The sequence below is a fragment of the Budorcas taxicolor genome, chromosome 13 (assembly GCF_023091745.1).
Source record: "Budorcas taxicolor isolate Tak-1 chromosome 13, Takin1.1, whole genome shotgun sequence".
Taxonomy (NCBI): domain Eukaryota; kingdom Metazoa; phylum Chordata; class Mammalia; order Artiodactyla; family Bovidae; genus Budorcas; species Budorcas taxicolor.
The window spans coordinates 56423118-56444482 of NC_068922.1; the positions used below are offsets into that span (position 1 = coordinate 56423118).

General features: G+C 35.7%; 1 protein-coding gene across 1 annotated transcript in view; it reads left to right on the forward strand.

The window, feature by feature from the left end:
- The first annotated feature begins 8249 nt into the window (after positions 1–8249).
- SYCP2 (synaptonemal complex protein 2) overlaps positions 8250–21365 on the forward strand; it is a 63477-nt gene continuing 50361 nt past the window's right edge. Inside the window, exons 1-12 of the mRNA XM_052651142.1 lie at positions 8250–8273; positions 9158–9301; positions 10117–10245; positions 11019–11123; positions 11486–11510; positions 14334–14419; positions 15163–15248; positions 15515–15549; positions 16364–16506; positions 16589–16641; positions 18011–18056; positions 18629–18724. Of these exons, the coding sequence (XP_052507102.1) occupies positions 8250–8273; positions 9158–9301; positions 10117–10245; positions 11019–11123; positions 11486–11510; positions 14334–14419; positions 15163–15248; positions 15515–15549; positions 16364–16506; positions 16589–16641; positions 18011–18056; positions 18629–18724 (972 nt within the window). The remainder of the gene's footprint in view (positions 8274–9157; positions 9302–10116; positions 10246–11018; positions 11124–11485; positions 11511–14333; positions 14420–15162; positions 15249–15514; positions 15550–16363; positions 16507–16588; positions 16642–18010; positions 18057–18628; positions 18725–21365) is intronic.

The following is a 21365-nucleotide window of genomic DNA, read 5'->3' on the forward strand; positions in this document are numbered from 1 at the left end:
CTTGCCAATATAAATAAATGCATTTTATGATGGCACCTGAGCTTCAGCAGCACAGTCGTGTGTGTCTTTGAGAAACTGAGATGCATCCTTTTATGCCAGGTCAGTATTACATAGGAAGAAAGCTCTAGGAAAACACATACTTCATCTTATTGCTTATTGAAGCCCATGTAGGAATAACTACTGTGTATCTTCACACACACACCCCCCCCCCCACACACACACCATGGTGACTGTCACTCAATTACAGAGCTTTGAACACAGGGAAAGGAAACCAACTTATGTTCTCTCTTATTTGCTGGCCTACAATGCTAGGTGCTGTAAGTATTTGATGTCACTTAATCTTGAAAACTGCACTACCTGTTAGATCAGTTCACCTCAGCCGCTGAGTCGTGTCCGACTCTTTCCGACCCCATGAATCAGGCCTCCCTGTCCATCACCAACTCCGGGATCTATCTGGTAGATAATAGCCCCATTTCTCAGCTGAAAAGAATGAAGCTCAGAGAGATTTAAGTAATTCACCTAAAGCTCCACCGCTGGTAAGTAGCAAGGTTAGCATTCAAACCCACTGCAAAGCCCACCTTCTCTCTACCATGTGAGAAGACTCTTCCCAGTAAGAGTTTGTTAAATTTAATTGAATGTCCATTCGGATTATGACTGATAAGGTTTTCCATCTAACATAATCTAAAGACCTATTTAAAAACAAGTCAAATGAAATTAAATAAAATCAATATTTTCTTGCATGTGGTAGTGACGTTTACGACATAATCCTTGGATTTTCTGAACAATAAAAAGGGCTCTAAACGTTTTTCTTCTACTAAAAAGTGGCAAGGTGAGGAGTCATTGTTTTTAATTTTTGACCTGCTTGTCTGCTGTAATTTTGAATTCCCTAATTTACACCACAATCATCCATTGCTTTTATCATTTAAACTGGTACTTTAAATTGAAACATTCTAAAATCCCTGGGGAAACACTTCATTCGCTCAGTGCCAAGCCAAGACGGCCTCAGTGCTCTGTCCCCGTCCCCGAGGGGTCTGGGATTCAAGTTCGTGAGAGCACTCATTCGCAGAACCTGCTTCTAGGAAACCTGAGCAGGGCCTGAGTTGGGGACGGGGCCGGGGCGAGGTGGGCGTGGCCTGGGGAGCGGGGCGGAGCGCGGTGGTCAGCGGAGGCTGATCAGGAGTGGTTCTGCTGCCCTCTGCTGGCCCGCAACGTGGGCCTCTTTCAGGGAACTAACCACGCGTCCCCGCAGGTTCGTCTAGGGTCCTAGTGTCTCTGCGGTCCCGTCCAGCCTTCCCGGGTGGCTGTGGGGAGCCCGGGGATCTCCTAGGGCCGCTAGCGCTTCTGGCCCTTCAGGTTCACGTCCTGCGGGCAGGGCAGGCCCAGTCGACCCCTCCAGCGCGTCCACACCGCGGGAGTGAAGAGAGAGCAGAGGAAGGACGCTGGCGCCTCCTCTCGTGCGAGGCCGCTGGGCGAGCGGGGTCAGGGGTCGGGGTCTGGCCTGCGCGCGCGCGGCCTCCCACTTACCTGAAGCCCCGAGCCGCGCCCACCTCGGCCCTCTCTTTCCGGCCTTAGGAGGTGCCTGCGCGGGTGCGAGGGGCGGGACCTGTCCGGCGGCAGCGCTGATTGGACGTGGTGCCGAACCGCACGCGAAGCCAATTGGACGGGCGCTTCCCGCCCTCCCTTGGCCGCCTGAGGCGGAGAGGCGACAACGGAGGTTCGGGGACTCGACGCCGGGCTGCAGCGGATCTAGGAGATCCTCCCGGAGGCCTCTTCCAGCCGACAGATTGAGCTGGGTGCCCGGGAGGGCTTCCTTGACGGTGGGGCGCGTTAGGGGAGAGTTGCGGCGTCCGCTGGGCCTCCGGGGGCGGCGGAACTAGCAAGCGGCCCCCTAACCGTTGAGGCGGAGCCGTTGAAGAAACGGTCGCGGTGGCACAGCCAGGGCTGGGGGTGGGGGCGGCCTCCGGCGGGGTGTCGGGTGGGCGGTGCGGGCCTCGCGCCAACGAGTCTCGCGGCGTGTGGTCGTGAGGGGCCGGCTGCGGCCTGGACCGCGCTGGTCTTGCTCGGGTAGCTGGTGTCCTGGACGGGTATGGAGCTCAGGGGCGGGGTGCCGCGCGGGCCCGCGGATGACCGCGGACGCGAGCACTGATCAGAATCAGAACATTGATGGTGACGAGAGTGGACACGCGGGTCAGAGTTTCGGAACCGGCGCGGAAGCCCAGACTCTGGTCCCCTCCAGCCCCGACGGCTTAGCTTCTGGGACGATGTAAATGCGCTCAGGGGTGGCTGTGGGTGTGTGTGCTCGCGGCAGCGGTGCACACACGTTTCCCCTCTCCCCGTCCCGCAGCCATTCTTCGCAAGAATGTTCTCCGTGGCCCCTCCTTTCCGGGGTGGGGTCTTGAAGTCCACGGTACCAGCAGAAGGGTAATGAAATGGGTCTGGAGCTCACGGGCGATGCCATTTTGCAGCTGTTGGTGAAATAGCTTGTGTTAACACTTGAGTAGTGTTGGGAAGAGTCCGGATTCACGTTCGAAACTGTTAGTAGTTTCCATTGAGTCAGCTTTGGGGAGGAAATGTGTGCCTCTGACAAGTTGTTGGGTGTTTTTTTAAACCTTAACCCTTTTATCGGCCTGCATATACACATTTATCCTGTAAGGCTTGCCTGGAACGCCAGATCTGCTTAGTTGACCCCCCCACACACACGCACGCAGACTCTTGAAAAATTATTCCGTGCTAGGTCTCCTAGATCGTTTTGTTGTTCCTTGTTCTAGTGCACAGAGCTTCAAAGCAATTTAAAGATATTTTAAATTGTTTACTCGTGATGGTAGAAAGAAGTGTATCGCTTTACCCTCTAGACTCAGCCTTTCCTCTCAGCTGCAAATGTTTGTCTGGTTTAATGGCTAGTACCCAATTTGGGGCTCTGTTAAAGTCAATTTGCATTCAGCCTTGGAAGGAAGGGAGGAGTTAACTGGATTGTTGAGTTCAGTTTCCTTACTTAAAAAATCTTCCTGTGTAGATGCTAATTAATTTTCCTTCCCCTAGAGTGGTTTCTTGAACAAAAGTAGACTAGGAACTAAACCATCTTTTTAGCTTTGTGTGCCTCATGGCCATAAGTAATTCTTCCGTGTTGTATTTCATGTCTCAGAGTACTTTGTAAATTACATGTAAATTCAAATTTACAATGTTGTGGTTGTGATGCTGGAAAGTGTAAAATAATAGGCAGGTCTGCCCCAACAATTGCTGACAGTAGGGAAAAAGTACAAATAGAGCCCCTGAAATATTTTAAGTATTTAAACTTTTTAATTACATTTTCAAATTGTGAAATAAAATGTTCTAGTCTTTAGTTTCAGACAGATACCTTCATTGCAACAAAACAGAAAAATGTGTATGAAGCTCTTATTTTTGAGTGTTGGCAAAAATGTCAAAGATACTTGAATGCATTTATCATGGATATTTGATGGACTGAATTTTTGGAGAAGTATAATGACCTGTATAATTCGTGAATTAGTATATATTTCACAAACTTTCATTTTAGTAAAATCAATAAATCAAGATTTTTACTGTGTTGTATTGACAGTATGATTGAAGGATTAAAACAACATGTAATTTTGTTCAAAACGTGCTAATTTGAGTATATTTTCACCAAAAACATGATGTAAGTGTAAGAAATAGTGCAATATTAAAATTTTCTTAAAACTAAGGTAAATACAAATTATTAGTGAACATTAATTATCATTTCTTCCAATAGCACTGAAATTTTTAATAAATCTTATTAAATATTTTTATAAAAAGTCACTATTCTTGTGTTTGCCCTCTAACTGCATAGTCCATATCATGTCCATGCAGTTTTCCAGATTTATGTAGAAACAAACAATAATGGGTTGCTTAGAAATACAAAATGTTTCTCTGGCACCATGTGCACCTGTTGCAAACACTGCACTTAGTTGCTAGTACTTCCAGAGCCAGGAGTTAGAATACAAAGAGAAGCAAGAAAATGGATGTTTGGCACTATTAGGAATCAGCTTTTCCTTATGCAAGAATCAACTAGTTTTGCTCTACCAGAGAAATAATTTGACAGTTGACTGATGTCTTTTTCTCTTACCTGAGCACTTAGGCTGCTCAAGTTTTATCTTCTTTCTGAAGCAGGGACTAAAATAAAATGTCAGTATCAGCACAACCTGCAGTCTTCTCTGCATTGTTTCAGCTTCTCCCTCACCCCCACCCCAAGTCCCTTAAACTTCTTATTGTTGTGTAAGATTTCGAACATACAGAATAAACAGACTAGTGTAATTAACTGCAGTCCCTTCCTTTAATTTTTATAATATTTGTTTATTTTTGTCTGCGCTAGGTCTTCTGTTGCTGTGTAGACTTTCTCCAGTTGCCGTGCTCAGGCTCCTCATTGCAGTGGCTTCTCCTGTTGCAGAGCACTGGCCCTAGGGTGCACGAGGACTCAGTGGTTGTGGCTCATGAGCTTAGTTGTCCTGCAGCATGTGGAATCTTCCCAGACTAGGGGTTGAACCTGTATCCCCTGCATTGGCAGGCAGATTCATAACCCTGAACCACCAGGGAAGTCCTATCCCCTTCTTTTAAAGATATAGATAAGAGGAGTGTTTCTTGGGGGCTTAAAGGGTATGAGTTGTGAGAGTGAATGTGTTCATGGTTATAGGACTTGCTGGGTCAGTACTGAGTACTGGATTCTGAGTAAATAAGAATCCTTAATCCTCTCTTAAATAGAGAGTCCTTAATGAAATTTGTGTGTGTGTGTGTGTGTGTGTGAGAGAGAGAGACAATGATATACAAAAAGTTCAAATCTATTACTTTTTATGCTTTGTGCTTTTTATTTCAAATTTTTTCACCATTCAAAGTCATAGAGATCCTCCTGAGTTTCCTTCTAATGGTTTTTAAACATTTTCATTTTAGTAAATTCATTGCTTATTTTGTGAATGATGAATGGGGGAAGCAGGGGCCTAATTTTATTTTTTATATTTTGAGTTAGTTTTCCCAATGTCATTTGGCATTTGGGGGTATTTATTGACTAATTTACATTTATTATTAGCAAAACCTTCTTACTCATATATGAAGTTCAAATATATGCTTGGATATGCATTTGGATTCTCTTGGTTATTTATTCATTTGTTTATTTCCTATGTTTAGTGTGGTTTTTTTTTGTAATTGTTACTTTGTAATATATTTTAATAGCAAAGAGGATGATTCTTCCATTTATTTTTAAATAGTACTTTTGTTAATAGAATTCTAGCTTGCCGTTTTTCTTTCAGAACTTTTTAGTTTCTTTCCTTATAGTGTTCTTGTCTGGCTTTGGTATTAGAATAAGCCTGGCTAATGAAATAAGTTTGTAAGTGTTCCTTTCTCTTCTGTGTTTTTTTTAGAAGAGTTTGATGGTAGAATTCACTGGCAAAGTGGTCTAGTCCTGGACCTTTCTTTTTTTTTTTTTCTTTTTTGGCTGTGCCGGGTTTTCTTTGCTATGAGGGCTTTTCTCTAGTTGCAGTGAGTGGGGGCTACTCTCTAGTTGCAGTGCACAGGCTTCTCCTTGTGGTAGTGTCTTTTATTGCTGAGCATGGGCTCTAGGGCACACAGGTTCAGTAGTTGCAGTGTGAGGGCTCAATAAGTGTGGTTCCCAGGCTCTAGAGTTCAGGCTTCATAGTTGTGACACATGAGCTTTGTTGCTCCGTGGCATGTGGGATCTTCCCAGGCTAGGGATGGAGCCCTGGTCTCTTGCCTTGACAAATGGATTCTTTACCACTGAGTCACCAAGGAAGCCCCCTGGACCTCTCTTGTTCGGAGGTTTTCAATTACTGATTCAGTTTCTTTACTAATAATTGATCTGTTCAGATTTTGTTCCTTCATAACTCAGTCTTGACAGGTTGTATATATTTCTTATTGGTTCCATTTTTTCTAGGTTGTTCAGTTTGTGGTCCAAAAAGATGCTTGATATGATTTCAGTCTTCTTAAATGTATTAAAATTTGTTTTATGACCTAATATATGATCTCTCCTATGTGTGCTTGAGACGAATGTGTGTCCTCCTGCTGTTCTACAGGAATTCCATATAGATCTGTTAGATCCATCTATCTAAGCTGAAGCCCAGTCTTAGAGCACTTTGAAGAAGTTATTATTCTAAGTCTTGGCTTTCATAGTTTCTATTGATCAACTACTAGTCTTATTGATGCTGCTTAAAAATAACCTTTTTACTCTCTGACAGCAGTTTGTTTTTTTATTTTGAACTTTGATTTTTCAGCAGTTTTCTGTGTTACCCCAGGTTTGTTTTTTGTTTTTGTTTTTTCCTTTGCTGGGATTCATGGGGTTTTTTGAATCTATTGTTTGATGCATTTTGTTGGTTTGGGGAGTGTGTCGGTCATCATATCCTAGGTATTGATTCTGTCACATTCACTATCTCCTTTCCTGGATTTATAGTTACACATACATGGGGCTTAATAACTTATGTGTTCTTGATCTGACTTCTGATACTTCCCCGCCCCCGCCATATTTTTGTCTCTACTTCATTCTGGATATATTCTTCTGGTACCGCTTCATTTCTCAAACTTTTACTTCATCTCTGTCTAATCTGCTATTAAAACCATCCATTTTATTCTTTCTTAATAATCTTGCTATTGACTGTTTTTGTTTCTAGAATTATTTGCTCTTTGGTTAAGATTTCCTTGGCTTTCCTTATCTCCCACCCATTTCCAGTTCTTTGCCACAATTCTCAGCCTATAATCATTGTGTACACAGTACGGTTATTTTGAAGTACTTTTCTGATAACTACCGTCTGGAGGTCCTGTGGGTCTGTCTTTTGGCTAGTTCTTTCCCGTTTTAATTAATTCATCCAAGTCTATGAATTGCACTTTACTGATTTGGTTACATCCTATAAATCTTTGTATCCTTTAGGTTTTTGTATGTTAATGTTTTCTTAGTCACTTAAACATTTTGTCACTTCTGTCTTTTAATATCCCACGAACTATTCAAATATATGTGTTTAGGTTAAGTTTAGATAGGAAGTTTGAAGCTGCCTTTGCAGCTGATTTCTAAATTTGTTGCATTGTGAAAACATAATCTGTTATGTTTATTCTTTTGCATGCATTGTGTTTTGTTTTTGCTGTAGTGACTTAAGATTTTCTTTTTTATTCTTATTCAGAAATGTCCTTACAATGTGTCTAGACGTAATTTTTCTTATTTATCTTGAATTCCATGGAATCTTACAATTTGTGGATGTTTGCATTTGTTTTGGGAATGTTCTTAGCTATTATTCAACTGTTGCCATCCCACTGTTCTTTTTTGTTTTAAAATTTTTCCCTCTAATCTTTGGAAATGCAGGAGATTTTTTTTTTTTTCCACTCATCCCTTTTTGTATGGCTATTATGTATGTTCTCATTGGCACTTAAATTTCTTTCCTGGCGTATCTGCTAGAAAGTAGGCTGACTAGTGTCTTTTGTGGTTTAAAGATAGACAGTACTATATTCCTCATGGTTTAATTAATTAACTGCCCTCTACATTGGATTTCTTGTGATTCTATTACAAACCTCTTCATAGTACTGATTAAAGTTGTTCTATTCATGATGTCTAGAAAAGATCTTTTCTAGATTTTTTTTATTTCTTTTCCTTTCCTAACCTCCAAACCTCCAAGTTGAATTTGGAAATGTTAGATGCTTTTGTTAAGATGATGCTTAATGTAAGCATGTTGCTTCCTATAAGCGTGTTGCTTACTGTTTCCATTTTCCTTTGAAGGGAAAATGTGCTTAGATTATCTTTTCCTCCTTTCATTGCAGATTTGTATATTCTTGTATATGCTGTTCTTTGGCAATATATTTGCATATACTTCCCTTCTTAAATATTGTATTACTAGCTTAAATTTCATTTAGACATTAATTCAGGATTATTTTTCTTCCTGTTCCCAAAGTTGGAATCTTTGAGGGAGATCCACATTTATATTCTTTCACTGACTAGTTTTGTGACCTTTTGGCAGGACTTCGACATTTGTTTAAGTCATCTATCAAAAGACAAGGCTTGAATCAATGATCTTGAGGCTTCCTCCAGAAACTTCTTTGACAGAGTCAAATGAGTAATTTCATAAACAGTGAGGAACTTAAAGAGACAACATTTATTGCCTTTGGTATAAGCAGCAGTGCTTATTTATGTGTTTTAAGATGTTTAAACTGTAAACATATAGATTGCAAGATTCAGTAAGTATATGTTTTCTTTTATAGGTGTTTTGTTCAAGTTCTAAAGTTAAGTCAAAATGCCAATAAGACCAGATCTCCAGGTAGGTAGTGTAGGCTAAAAGGAAGTATTTTAATTCCTAAAATCACTTTTTGTTTATCTATAGATATTAAATGCTATAGTTTTAGAAAAGACAAAACTTACTTGTTCCTATGAAATGGTCAAGAGTTAAATAATTTAAATAAAAATATTATCCTTTTATTTTTCAATAGATTTGTTTCTAGAAGCTTTAAGAATATAAAGTATTAAAGATTATTTATATATACCTTTTACATAGAAGTGAATTATACATTGATTTATGTATAACTTATGCCTGGATACTTTAATGTCAAGGTTTAAAATTGTAAGGTATTTACATTTAGGTCAATCATATTACTGTATGAAAATTCCTTGTTAATGAGGTGTACTTTTATAGCAGGAATGGCAGAGTTTGTAAAGCTTATAAATATAGAATATAATAATAAATTATGTGTGCATGTAATGCTTAAGTTAGTTTGGTTGGTATAGCTCCTAAAGAAGTGCTTTTACCTTCTTTATGCATTTTTTTTTTTTTACTATTATTTAAACTTCATGAAGAAGTTGACAGATATGTTAGGGTTTTATCCATGGTATTAAGTATTAGTTACTATAAAGCTGATTTTTATTTCTTTCATTAACAGGTTTTTGTTTTTAACTTAATGATGACTTTTCAATAAGAGATATGAAGTAGAAATTATTAAAATATATTTTCCTATATAGATATTGTTATCAAAGAAACTTAATCTCTAATTTTGTTACTCCAAATTTAATAGTGGACAGTTATATAAATTGTTTTATAAGCTCTTGAGAATTTTCAAATGTGAAAGCAGTTCTTAAATTACTTGATTCCATAAGGTGACTAATGTTGGTTTCAATTCAGTATATGTGGTATTTTCTATATTTCTTCAGCAGTTGGAAAAATGCATTGATGATGCTTTAAGGAAAAATGATTTTAAACCTTTGAAAACACTTCTACAAATTGATATTTGTGAAGATGTGAAGATTAAATGCAGCAAACAGTTTTTCCACAAGTTAGATGACCTTATGTGCAGGGTAAATACTCATTTTCATTGAATGATTGTTACGGTTATTAGATAGCACTCTGCTTTTTAGGAGGAGATTCTCCATTGGAAGAAATGAATAAAAAGGCTTTGGCAGGCTTACTTGTATAAATAACTGCTTGTTTCACCACTTCCTTTTTTGTGTGTGTTTGTTTGAGGAGTACCAAGTAACATGTTGGACTGTTGTTTTGTAAACAGTATATACAAAAATCATGTTTACATAGTGTTACCATTATTAACTTTATTTAAACCAGAGGAAAATAGGGTACTTACTTGAGGTTTAAACAATGTGATCTACTTTTTGAAAACCTATTAGCATATTAATCATGTTGTGTGGACAGTGCTTGTTGCTTGTAAAAATAAAACAAGTAAAAACAAAAATCATCTAAAATCTTGGACTTGATTTGTCATATGTAAAGTATTTTTATACTTTTATGCAAGTGATTATTGACAACCTCCACCAGAATTTGATAATTGTTACAAATCTAAGATTAAGATTTCTTATATCCCTTAGTTAAATACATAGAGCTTTTTAGAATGGAAGGTAACTGGTTCATTGCCTCATAAATATAAAGTTTCTTAAATTATATAATTCTGCATTCTTTTGCTGAGTTTGTTGTTCACTGGCTGAGGGGCTGTAAGGAAGTCACCTTTTAAAGCCACACTTTTGTCCTTTGCGATATGGAGATTATGATAATGACTAACACTCAGGATTTATGAGGATTATATTAATAACATTCCTAGCATAATGCCAGTTCCATTTTATTTTGTATTTGCAAATGTTTAAATCTATGATTTGCATTTTAGGAGCTTAATAAAAAAGATATCCAAACGGTTTCAACCATTTTGGTTTCTTTTGGAAGATGTGGCAAAAATATCAGTATATTGGGGCAAGCTGGACTTCTAACTATGATAAAACAAGGACTAGTCCAAAAGATAAGTATAGAATATGTAACATATTCATGTGAGGGAAATATGTTTAAAGCTGTGTTTTCTAATTAAGCGGCTCATACTCTTAAAAAATAAATTTGGAAAATGTATATAAAACTATGAGATAAAATATTTTTATAACCTGTGATATAGAGAATTAAAGATCACAAGGAAACTGTATACAGGGTCCTTGATGATCATGTGAATGTAAGGTCCCAAAACTCCAAAAAGCCTTAACTTGTTTTATTTTCTCTAGCTCATTTTAGTCCTAGTCTAACTTTAATTTTTCTTTTTATATTGTTTATTATATTTCCCATTTTAAAAAGTATTGATTTTTGTCTTTTTCATTCTTTGTTATATTCCCAGCAACAAGAACAGTCCCTAAGGCATAGCATGTACTCAAACATCTGAGTTCAATAATAAAAAAGTAATGCCAAAACTTTTCAAATAATAACAATGACAAAATGATCTAATGTGTAATGATAATTTACTTTTTATCTATTGTATGAATGTTCATGAACTAAGAATTTGAAGAGAGTAATAAAGACTTTCTCCTTGGAATTGGAACTTCATTCATTCCCATCTAAAAAATGGGGAACATATAGTGAGTTAGCAAAAAGCAGAAACAGTGAAGATGTTTAAGAGCATAAACTTATTTTGATACGGTACTGGAATTTTTGTTTGTAATGTTTGTTTTTGGGTTTACTGTTTCTATAAATATATTCTTAAAGTTATTAAGTGAATTCAAAGTGACTAATGTATACATTTCCTTTTTTTACATGGTTGCCTGGTTTGAAAAATCCAAGGAGATTATTCTGAGTCGGGGAAATTCAAAAGATGAAGCTGTTATAAATATGATAGAAGACATATTTGATCTTTTGATGGTAACAACCATATTGATTCACTGATGTTATGAAGCATGTATGTGTTCATTTAAAAACATTTGTGTTCTATATGGCCTGAGATCAAAAGTCATTAACAGATTGGTTAGTGCATTTATCTGATTAATTAATTGGTTAATACATAAAAGTTAAATAATTTGCATGTGTTCATTTAAGAACAAATTGTTCTATATGGTCTGAGATCAAAAGTCACTAACAGATTGGTTAGTGCATTTATCCTGATTAATTAGTTAATAATAAAAGTTAAATAATTTTATGGTAAATTCAGAAGTAACTTATTTTAGTACTGTTTTTAATGGTTTTTATTATAAGTAAGTTTTAAATATTATTCATTTTCTTCTCAGGTCATACATGACATCGATGATGAAGGTATAATAAACATTTTATTTCTATTGGAACAATAATTTGCTCTTAAAATTCTGGTATAATTTTCCAACTCTTGTTGTGTTATCCTAACATTAGTAATTCATTACCTAATTCAGGGATCTACAAATATTTTCTGTAAACAATTAGAAAATATTTTAGGCTTTGTGGGCCAAGAAAGAAATTGAGACTGTTACACAGGCACTTATTTAACAAGAAAGAAAACACATTTCCACAAATGTTTTATTGATGCAACTCAGAGTATAATGATTTTAAAATACTAACAAGGAGAATAGCATTCTTTTCTGAGAAGGTAATAGTGTCTCTTAATTAAGGTTCAGAGTTAGTGTTTGCTATTGTAAAAACTGATTGCAAGTCTTACTTGTTCATACTCGTCTATAATGAGATTTTGTGTATATTACATTAGAAAATGTCTCTTCACACTCATGCAGATAATGCCAAATACTGATATCAGTTCGTGAACATGTATTTTAATTGAGCATAGTCATCACTTGGCAACATTTATAGAATTAGGTTTTTTCCTTAATATTTGTGTTTTATGTGTATATATATGTGTATACATGAAAAAAGTCTAATATTCTATAAATGGTTTCCAAGGGATGACTGTGCTTAATTAAAAGTCATGCTCAAGGTGGTTCAGATATCTGGTAAAGAATCTGCCTGCAATATGAGAGACCCAGGTTCAAGCCCTAGGTCGAGAAGATCTCCCCTGGAGGAGGAAATGGCAACCCATTCCAGTACTGTTGCCTAGAGAATTCCGTGAACAGAGGAATCTGGTGGGCTACAGTCCATGGGGTCACAAAGAGTCAAACACAACTGAGCAACTAAGACTTACTTTTTTCTTTTTTTAAATATAAATTTATTTATTTTAATTGGAGGTTAATTACTTTACAATATTGTATTGGTTTTACCATACATCAACATGAATCCACCACAGGTATACACGTGTTCCCCATCCTGAATCCCCCACCCTCCTCCCTCATCGTACCATCCCTCTGGGTCATCTCAGTGCACCAGCCCCAAGCATCCAGTATCATGCATCGAACCCGGACTGGTGATTCGTTTCATATATGATATATATGTTTCCATACCATTCTCCCAAATCATCCCACCCTCTCCCTTTTTTCTTAATGTTTACTTTTTAGAATGACATTGCATTGCAGATTAATCACTTTCAGTTGAAGGTTAGGTGGAAGCTCCTCAGTTGCACAGTTAAAATCAGTTTTGAAATATGGAAATTTCCTTTACACTTATATCAGTGTCCCAAAACGCTGCTGGGTCTGTAGTTGGAGCTTGGAAAAAGTTTATCACCTATGTTTCTGTTGGAAATGGAGATGTCATTTCTTGTCTTAGTTTTTGAAAGCCTGTTGTGATTCAGTTGACCTTTGTTTCATTGAAATGACTTTATTGAAGTATAAGTATCTCATATAAGCACTGTTTTTCCTTGGATTTGGGAGCTGAATTCATTAAGAAATCTTAATCAACTCTGCAGCCCAAGCTAATTACCAAAGCCATTCATTCAGAGGTGGCTAATGATTGCTGAATTCCTGAGAATGAATGAAATTCACCTGAGACTACTAATTCAGTAAAACATCATACATTCGCATATTTCCATGGAGTACCTGCTGATGAATACAGCCATACAAAAAGGGACAGTGAGATGGATTTGGTTTGTGGGCCCATAGTTTGTCCTTGATCTAGTGAAATTTTTAGTAGGACAAGGAGAATATAGAACATGTTACAATTCATCATCTCAACTTGTGTTTGGTAGTGCCTCGTACCTAACAATAAACTGAAGTTATTTTATCTCCCTCCGTGTTGGTTGGGGAAGAATTACCTAGGACTGGTAATTGAGGCTGGTGAATCCTTTATATTAATGAATGAAGGAACAGCTGTTTGCTGCCTTCAAAGCCAAAACATTTTAAAAGATTGATTGCTCTTTATTTCAGTAGTAGTTAATGCTACATTTTCATTTGTTTTTTGCACTTAACATAACAATCTAATCTAAATTCTTCACTTTTTAGGGGAGAAAACAGTCCTAAAGCACCAATGATTATGAAGTGATCCAACTAGTTTTTTAAAATAAATCATTTTATCTTTTCAGATAATTCAGTGATTTTTTTTCTTCTTTTAATGTAGTCACTGTGAAATTGTACATTTTCTGTTCTATGTTGCCATCATTTAAAATTATTTCTTAAAAATTATGTCGTGAATTAGCATGGGGCAAATTCCTCTTAATTAGTATTAGTAAAGCCTTGTCTTTTGAGAGACTAGGGTTAAATTTAGAAACAGGTAATGTTATTTAGACCTTCATGAGGAGGTATTAATGACCATTATGAAATTTTGAAGGTATGACTATAAATTATTGAGGCCAGTTTTTATAAAAACCTTAAAATAATAAGTTTCCAGTTTTGAACTATATTTATCCAAAACACTAATACTGTTTTAAGTGCCTAAAAAGGAGAAACTGGATCTGGGGTTATTCCCTTGCCAGAATTCGGATCAGTCACGTCTGTTGAATGATGTTTTTTTCTTTTTTCTTTTAATTTATTTTAATTGGAGGCTAATTACAGTACTGTAGTGGTTTTTGCCATATGTTGACATGAATCAGCCATGGGTATACATGTGTTTTTTCAAAGTTACACAGCTGATTAGTGGCAGAACCAGGATTGAATTTCATGCTTCCTGGTGACTAGGGCAGTCCACGGGCCTTCTTCTGAACTGAACTACTATGTCCTTTCCATTCACTCATATAAGAAAAGGTTGTCCTTTAAAATACGCATTTCTCAATAATTAACTTTTATTCAGGTAAAAGGCAAATAGTCGAAAATTTCGTGCCTCGAATTTGTGCCCTGGTTATTGACTCAAGAGTGAATATTTGTATTCAGCAGGAGGTAAGCCATTATTTATTCTTTTAAAAATTAGAAAGTAGAGTCAATTTGGTAGCAGTTTTATCAGATTGAATAATTAACTCAGCACTGAATTATTATGTAGTGTATTTCTGTGGTCTTAATTCATTGCTTTGGAGAAGGAAATGGCAGCTCACTCTGAAAAATACCACAGAGAGAGAATTCTTAACAGGCTATAGTCCATGGGGCACAAGAGTTGGACACAACTTATGGTTGCAGGAGGAGAAATTCATTGCCTGACATGAATATATTACGTAAATATATATTGAACGTTTATAGCCATGTGGATTTATGTATATGAATATAGCTTATATGAAAATAAACTGTACCATCTAGATATTAGTTCCTCAGTATTTACATGCTAAAAATAATTTATAGTATATATTGATAATACATGTGTACATGTGTATAGTCATAAGAATACATATTAATATGATGTTTTTTGGTTCCTTAGTTCTTATGATAGAGTAATAATGAACATGTCAAATGCAGAGTATGAGTGCTTTAAGCATAAGAATTGTGGTATACTCTATTTTTGATATCCTTTGTTTTATGTTTTCTTGTATTCACTATTTTATGCTTTATATTCTTTCCCCACCCTTCATTCCTTGCATAAAATGCTGTGATTAAGAAAAATAGGCTTCTAAGTTTATGTACTTATCTCTGAAAACATATTAATGTTTCATTGAATATATAAAGTTAATGGATTCTCTTTTTTTCTTTTCTAGACTCTAAAAAAAATGAATGTGATGCTTGACAGAATGCCTCAAGATGCCAGGAAAATACTCTGTAACCAACAAATGTTAATTCTCATGTAATAATTTGTACTATATTGCTTTAATTAGTAGTTTAAGTCAAGAATTTAAAGGATGTTTGTAAGGCGAATAAGGCAACCATAAGTTGCATTAGTAATTAAAATTGGTCAACTGTTATAGGTTTGTAATATAGTATATGGGTATGTTTTCTGCCACAGTCTACTACTAGTGAATTATAAGTTTTAGTGAAGTTTTTTACCCTGAACATGAACTTTCTATTTAATTGATACTTGTCCACTATATAACCTGCTGTTTTGATTCACAGGAGTAGTATGGGAGAAAGGATTTTAGATGCTGGAGGTATGTTTTTTCAAAATGTTCATATTTGAAGTTATTCCAAATTTATTAATAGAATATATCAGTCAAAATAATAATATAATGTGAAATTATATGAAAAAATTATAAACTGCATAATCAAGCAATTTTTAATTACCTTAATAAATAAAGGATAAATATCTGTGGAACTAAGAAGTATGATAACAGGAGTTGTCAAATATAATTTGTGCCTAATAGTAGGTTTATGAATAATAACTTAATTTTCTAGTAGATTTTAATTCCTTTTGCTAAGAAATTTCTCAAATATATTTTATGAAATTAGGTTTAATATTCTTGGGATTGATTTGTTTGTAAATGATGTCTTTATTAAAAGAACTGAAATTTTCGTTCCTAAGTTTCATATGAGAAAATTTTGATGTAGTGATTTACATATAGAACAAACCAGTGGCTTCAAATACTTTAAAATAACTGTAAACATCATGATATACAAAAGGAAAACAAAGATTACCTATGATTTATAGACTTGTCAGTTATTTTGCAATTCACAACTCTAATAATAATGGAATGATAGTATCTTTGCATATTTAAGAGTTTCTTTTAAATGTCCTTAAATTTTTTTGTTTTATTCCTTTTTTCTGTTGACAAACTTGTCTTGTTGTTTGGGCTGTGTTCATGCCATGTAATGGTGGGATATTTCTAATCTATATGAAGAAAATGGCAAAAGATGAGTTAATTGCACTATGTTCCTTATTTCTCTTGCTTGTTCTAACACCTTATGAAATATAGAGTTTCATAAACTTTAATTTTCATAATTTCAAATAATTAACTTTTTTTTAAGATTATGACTTGCAAGCGGGTATCGTCGAAGCTTTATGTAGAATGACCACAGAAAAACAAAGACGAGAACTGGCTTGTCAGTGGTTCTCAATGGATTTTATTGCTAATGCATTTAAAGGAATTAAAGACTCTGAATTTGAAACAGTAAGTAGTATAAAATAACAAATTAACAAGGTTTTTTTAATTGCTGTGTTTTTTAAAAGCTCTCTCTTTTTTCAAAAATTAGGATTGCAGGATATTTCTCAACCTTGTAAATGGCATGCTTGGAGACAAGAGAAGGTAAATTTAATGCAAAATACAACCATTTAATGATAAAAAGTAGAGCTCAAGAGGGGAGCACACAATGTTAGTCTGAAATAATCCTCCACTGGTCTTATTTTACTTTGTACTTTTTGGAGGAAAAATACATTTTTAATTAATGTGAATTAGGCCACCTCATGCTAACACTTAACTCATTGGAAAAGACTCTGATGCTGGGAGGGATTGGGGGCAGGAGGAGAAGGGGACGACAGAGGATGAGATGGCTGGATGGCATCACGGACTCGATGGACGTGAATCTGAGTGAACTCGGGGAGTTGGTGATGGACAGGGAGGCCTGGCGTGCTGTGATTCATGGGGTCGCAAAGAATCGGACACGACTGAGCAACTGAACTGAACTGAAGATTGGTTTACTGTATTTCAGAATTGGATATGCATCATAAATTTGGTGTTTAAGGAATAATAAAAGTCCAAATATTACTTGAGCTGCCTCTGTCCATATACTGCAATAAAAATGTATAGCAAATATAAATCGTTTTCTTTTGTAATTAACACTGTAAGGATGTTCTTTCTGAGGTTATTAAATTTCAAGAATGGTCTAGGTAATACAAATTTTTATCACTTTTGACAATGACATAGGAAATATTTTTGTTGTGCAGTGCCTGGCACCATATACATGCTCAGGACACACTGGATGAATCAATTCGGTGAAGGTTATGTGCAAGGAGTCATACTATTTGAATTTGAATAATAGGTTCCCCTCTTCCTGTTCTAATGTTGGACAAGTTGTTTAACCTCACTTTCCTCTATTTCCATAGCTATAAAGTAAGAATACTAATAATATCTTCCCAACCCAGGGATAAAACCCACATCTCCTGCATTGCAGGCAGATTCTTTACCATCTGAGCCATCAAGGAAGCCCACAATAATATCTATCCCATGTTTGTTGTGAAGATTAAATGAGATAGCTATGTAAGTCCTTACAATAGTAATTGACCAAGAAAGTATTCAGTGAATTCTGCCATTTTTATTAGCAGTATTATTCACTTCTACTCTTCCTATCTAATCCTGTAGGAACTTCCATTACATTACTATAAGCTATATTGGGAATCTCTGCTCATAGTCAGTTATAACATGAAAAGTAATTTGGTACAGTTAACCTTAGTCAAAATGGTAGGTTAAGTAGTAGCCTCAAAATAATATGCTTTCTTTCAGAAACACGTTTCCACTAAATTCTCACTTTAAAGAGTAATAAAGAAAGAAATGAGTTTATTTAAATTGTCACTACCACCTAATTTCCTTTTGATCCTAGGTGTGATTTGTATGGCAAGTCAAATTATGCTGGGGAAGCTTATTAATTTTTTTTAACTCAAACTACTTTTTCTTTCAGGGTCTTTACATTTCCTTGTTTGTCAGCATTTCTTGATAAATATGAGGTAAATTTTAAAATTTAATACTTTTTTTTAGTTATTAGGTGATTTTTGATGTAGAGGTCAACTGAATTGTAGGTTATAAATTGACAACTTTAATATTAGTCATAATTAGATCACAAATAACAGCTGGTCTGATATTCTAGATCTAAGTGATATTTTATGAAATGACATGTAGCCAAGGATAAGTAAAATATAAAGCTGTACTTCAAATTATCTTACATTTCCTTTTTCAAGCCCATTATTGTTTATTATTCGTGAATATATTCAAATGTGAAATTTTCTTCAACCTTTATTTGTAGTTGAGTATTTGTGATTTTCTGGAGCTGGCTAATTTCTGTGTAAAATAATAAGCAGCTTTTTTTTTGTTGTTTCTAAATTGATTTAAATGTTATACTTGCCTTCTCTTTATCTTTCTATACCTTCCAGCTGTACTTTTTTCTTTTTTTGAAAAAAACTCAACCATGAATATGTCATAATTTTATATTTATATATAGCATAATTATAGCATGTCATAATTTTCTGTTGTCACTTTTAAAAGCATAGTATGTTCCAGTTTTATATGTTTATTTTATTAGCTGCAAATACCATCAGATGAAAAACTTGAGGAGTTTTGGATAGATTTTAATCTTGGGAGCCAGACTCTATCATTCTACATTGCTGGAGACAATGATGTAAGTGTTATTCCCTCTGTATCATTTTGAGTTGTGTGTATATGTATGTATATAATAATTCCGTTTTAAAATATAGATTTCTTTGTATATTTTCTTGCTTTTAATAGATTTCAGTGTTAGCTCTAATAATTTTGATGAGCATGGTAACCTATCAAGCTAATTAGAAATAAAAATTATTTCTGATGTTTTATAGTAACAGAAAAAAGCTAAAATTTAATACTAGTTTTTAAATATAAGCCTTTCAGAAATTACACGTTAATAATCAAATTTAACATTCAGATGAACAAAGTGAGTTGAATCTAGAAAAGACAACAGTTACTCAAGTACAGAAACAGTTAAAAATAGCATTAACAAACAATGACAAATGGTCTTATTTTATTCTTTCATAGCATCTTCTATTTGAAAATATTGAAGAATTGATTTTTATGGTCATATTTAGAAGTGAATTTTAGTTCTTTTCTGTGCTAAATTGTAGCTATGCTTAAACTTTCCAACCAGGTCCTGTGTTTTCTATTGACCCCTTTTTAACCTGAGGAAAGTTTTTGACCCATTGTTCCCAAATAGCCACCACTTCTATTTGCTACATTGGTGTACTTCTAGCTCAAGCTATAGAGCAGAGATCTGAGTAAGAGTTTGGTTTCCAGTTTACTGATCTGATTGTGATTGCTGGTAATAATGATGCTTTTTGTCCAGGTAAACTTTTTATAGACAAACATTAACCAGATGCCTCTTAGGAATTCCACATATCTTTATTTCTTTTTAGAGTGCTTTCTTAAAATGTTCAATAATGAGTTCCAAAACCTAGCATTACTTCTCAGAGGCACTGACAGTTTTCATTAGTGTATTTATATTTGCAGGCTTCATAGGAGTATTTTTAACTGGATTTTCTTTAGGAAGTAGACTTTCATTTTCAGAGAAGAGGATAGAATAGGATTGGAGTGGTTCCTGACTTCACTTGCTTGGTCTAATGGATAATTCAGGGAAGAAAATAAGTAATTTTAGTATTATACATGATAGGGATAGTATAAAATGCGTTTATAAGTATTAAATGCCTCATGTGATCCAGACACTGATTTAGAGAGGCTGGGAGAAAGTTCTTCCCACAGATACATTTAGACTCTCCTTTCCTCTCTGGATTTCTGTGGCAGCAGTGCATTCTCCCTATGTTCTCTCTCACTGTCCTCAAAGCTTCTCCCCTATTGTGGCCGCTTAAAACCCTCCCTGTGTCTCTTTAACATGGTATTCGAGGGCCTTTATGACCTGGGCCCTCGCATCTCAGACTCTTCTCCATGCTCACTGTGTTCAATCCCCATTCATTTTTTTTTTTTTTTTCCTCTAGATAATGCTCTTTTCAGGTCTTTATACTTGCTGCCTAGGAACCTCAGGATCTTTGCATCCCATTTAGATAGTCTGAAGTAGCTATCCAGCCATATTATATCACATTGTCCTCCCTTTTCTTTTGTAGTAGTTATTGCTACTTAAAATCCTTTTATCTGTTGTTTTTTGTCTACCCACCCCGTCATAGAATGTAAGATTTATTGAATCAGGGACCCATCCTCTCTTATTTATAGCCGTTCAAGGGCTCATATTTAAGAATGAGTAAATACAACACTCAACTGAAAAATGCTCTGTGTTAGTGATAGAATTCAAAGGAGATTGTAAAGAAGGCAGGCAGTGTAGAGCCAAAAAAAGATTATAAGTAGGAGACAATATCAGTTCAATAAACATTTAATAAGAACTTACTATGTGCCAGATATATACTAGGCGTTGAGCATCACATTCATGTAAAAGATTCTCCTGGCTGGGGAGAAGAGATTTAAAAGGGACAAGACCAGAAGCAGTTAGACTTATGCAGTAATCCAGGTGAGAGGAATCATGGTGGCACAGTTTTGGAAAGTGATGGTGGGGATGGATGGAAATTGATGGGTTTCAGAAAAACTTGAGGTAGAATTGAGCAGATTTGGTAATTTGTAGTAAAAAGAGGAAGGATTAATAAAACTTTGGTAACTGAATGGATGGGGATGCTGTTTTAGGAGGATCAGTTTTGTAGAGGAAAGATGATTCAGCTTTGAATATTTTGATTTGGAGGTGCTTGTGGGGCATTCAGCTGAAGATAACTTGTAGATAGTTGAATATATTGGTCTGAAGTTCAGATGGGAGAACTGAGCTGTAAGTAGAAATTCAGAAGCTCTCTGTATACAGAAGATAAAATCATGGGATTCTGTGAGTGTCTAGATGACAAAATGTAAGAAATGTATACATGGATAGGCAGATGGATACGTGGATAGGCAGATGGATACGTGGATAGGCAGATGGATATGTGGATAGGCAGATGGATACAGGATAGGCAGAAGAGACTAGCCTGAAGGATACTTGGCAAGTCTGCCAGAAAAGATCAAATTAAAAGGGTATCATGTTACAGAAGGCAGAGGAAGGGTGTTTTATGAGAGGAAATGATCAACTCTGTCAAAACACAGTTAAATAAAATAAAAACTGGTCATCCAAGAAAGAGCCATTTTGTTTAAGCCATAGGATTTCGGCATTCCTGGAAAGTTGAAATATTTGTAGAGGAAGTAAAGACAAGAAGAAAACACAGCAGAAGCTAAAGTGAGATGTACATTCAAGGGAGGGGTTTTTGTTA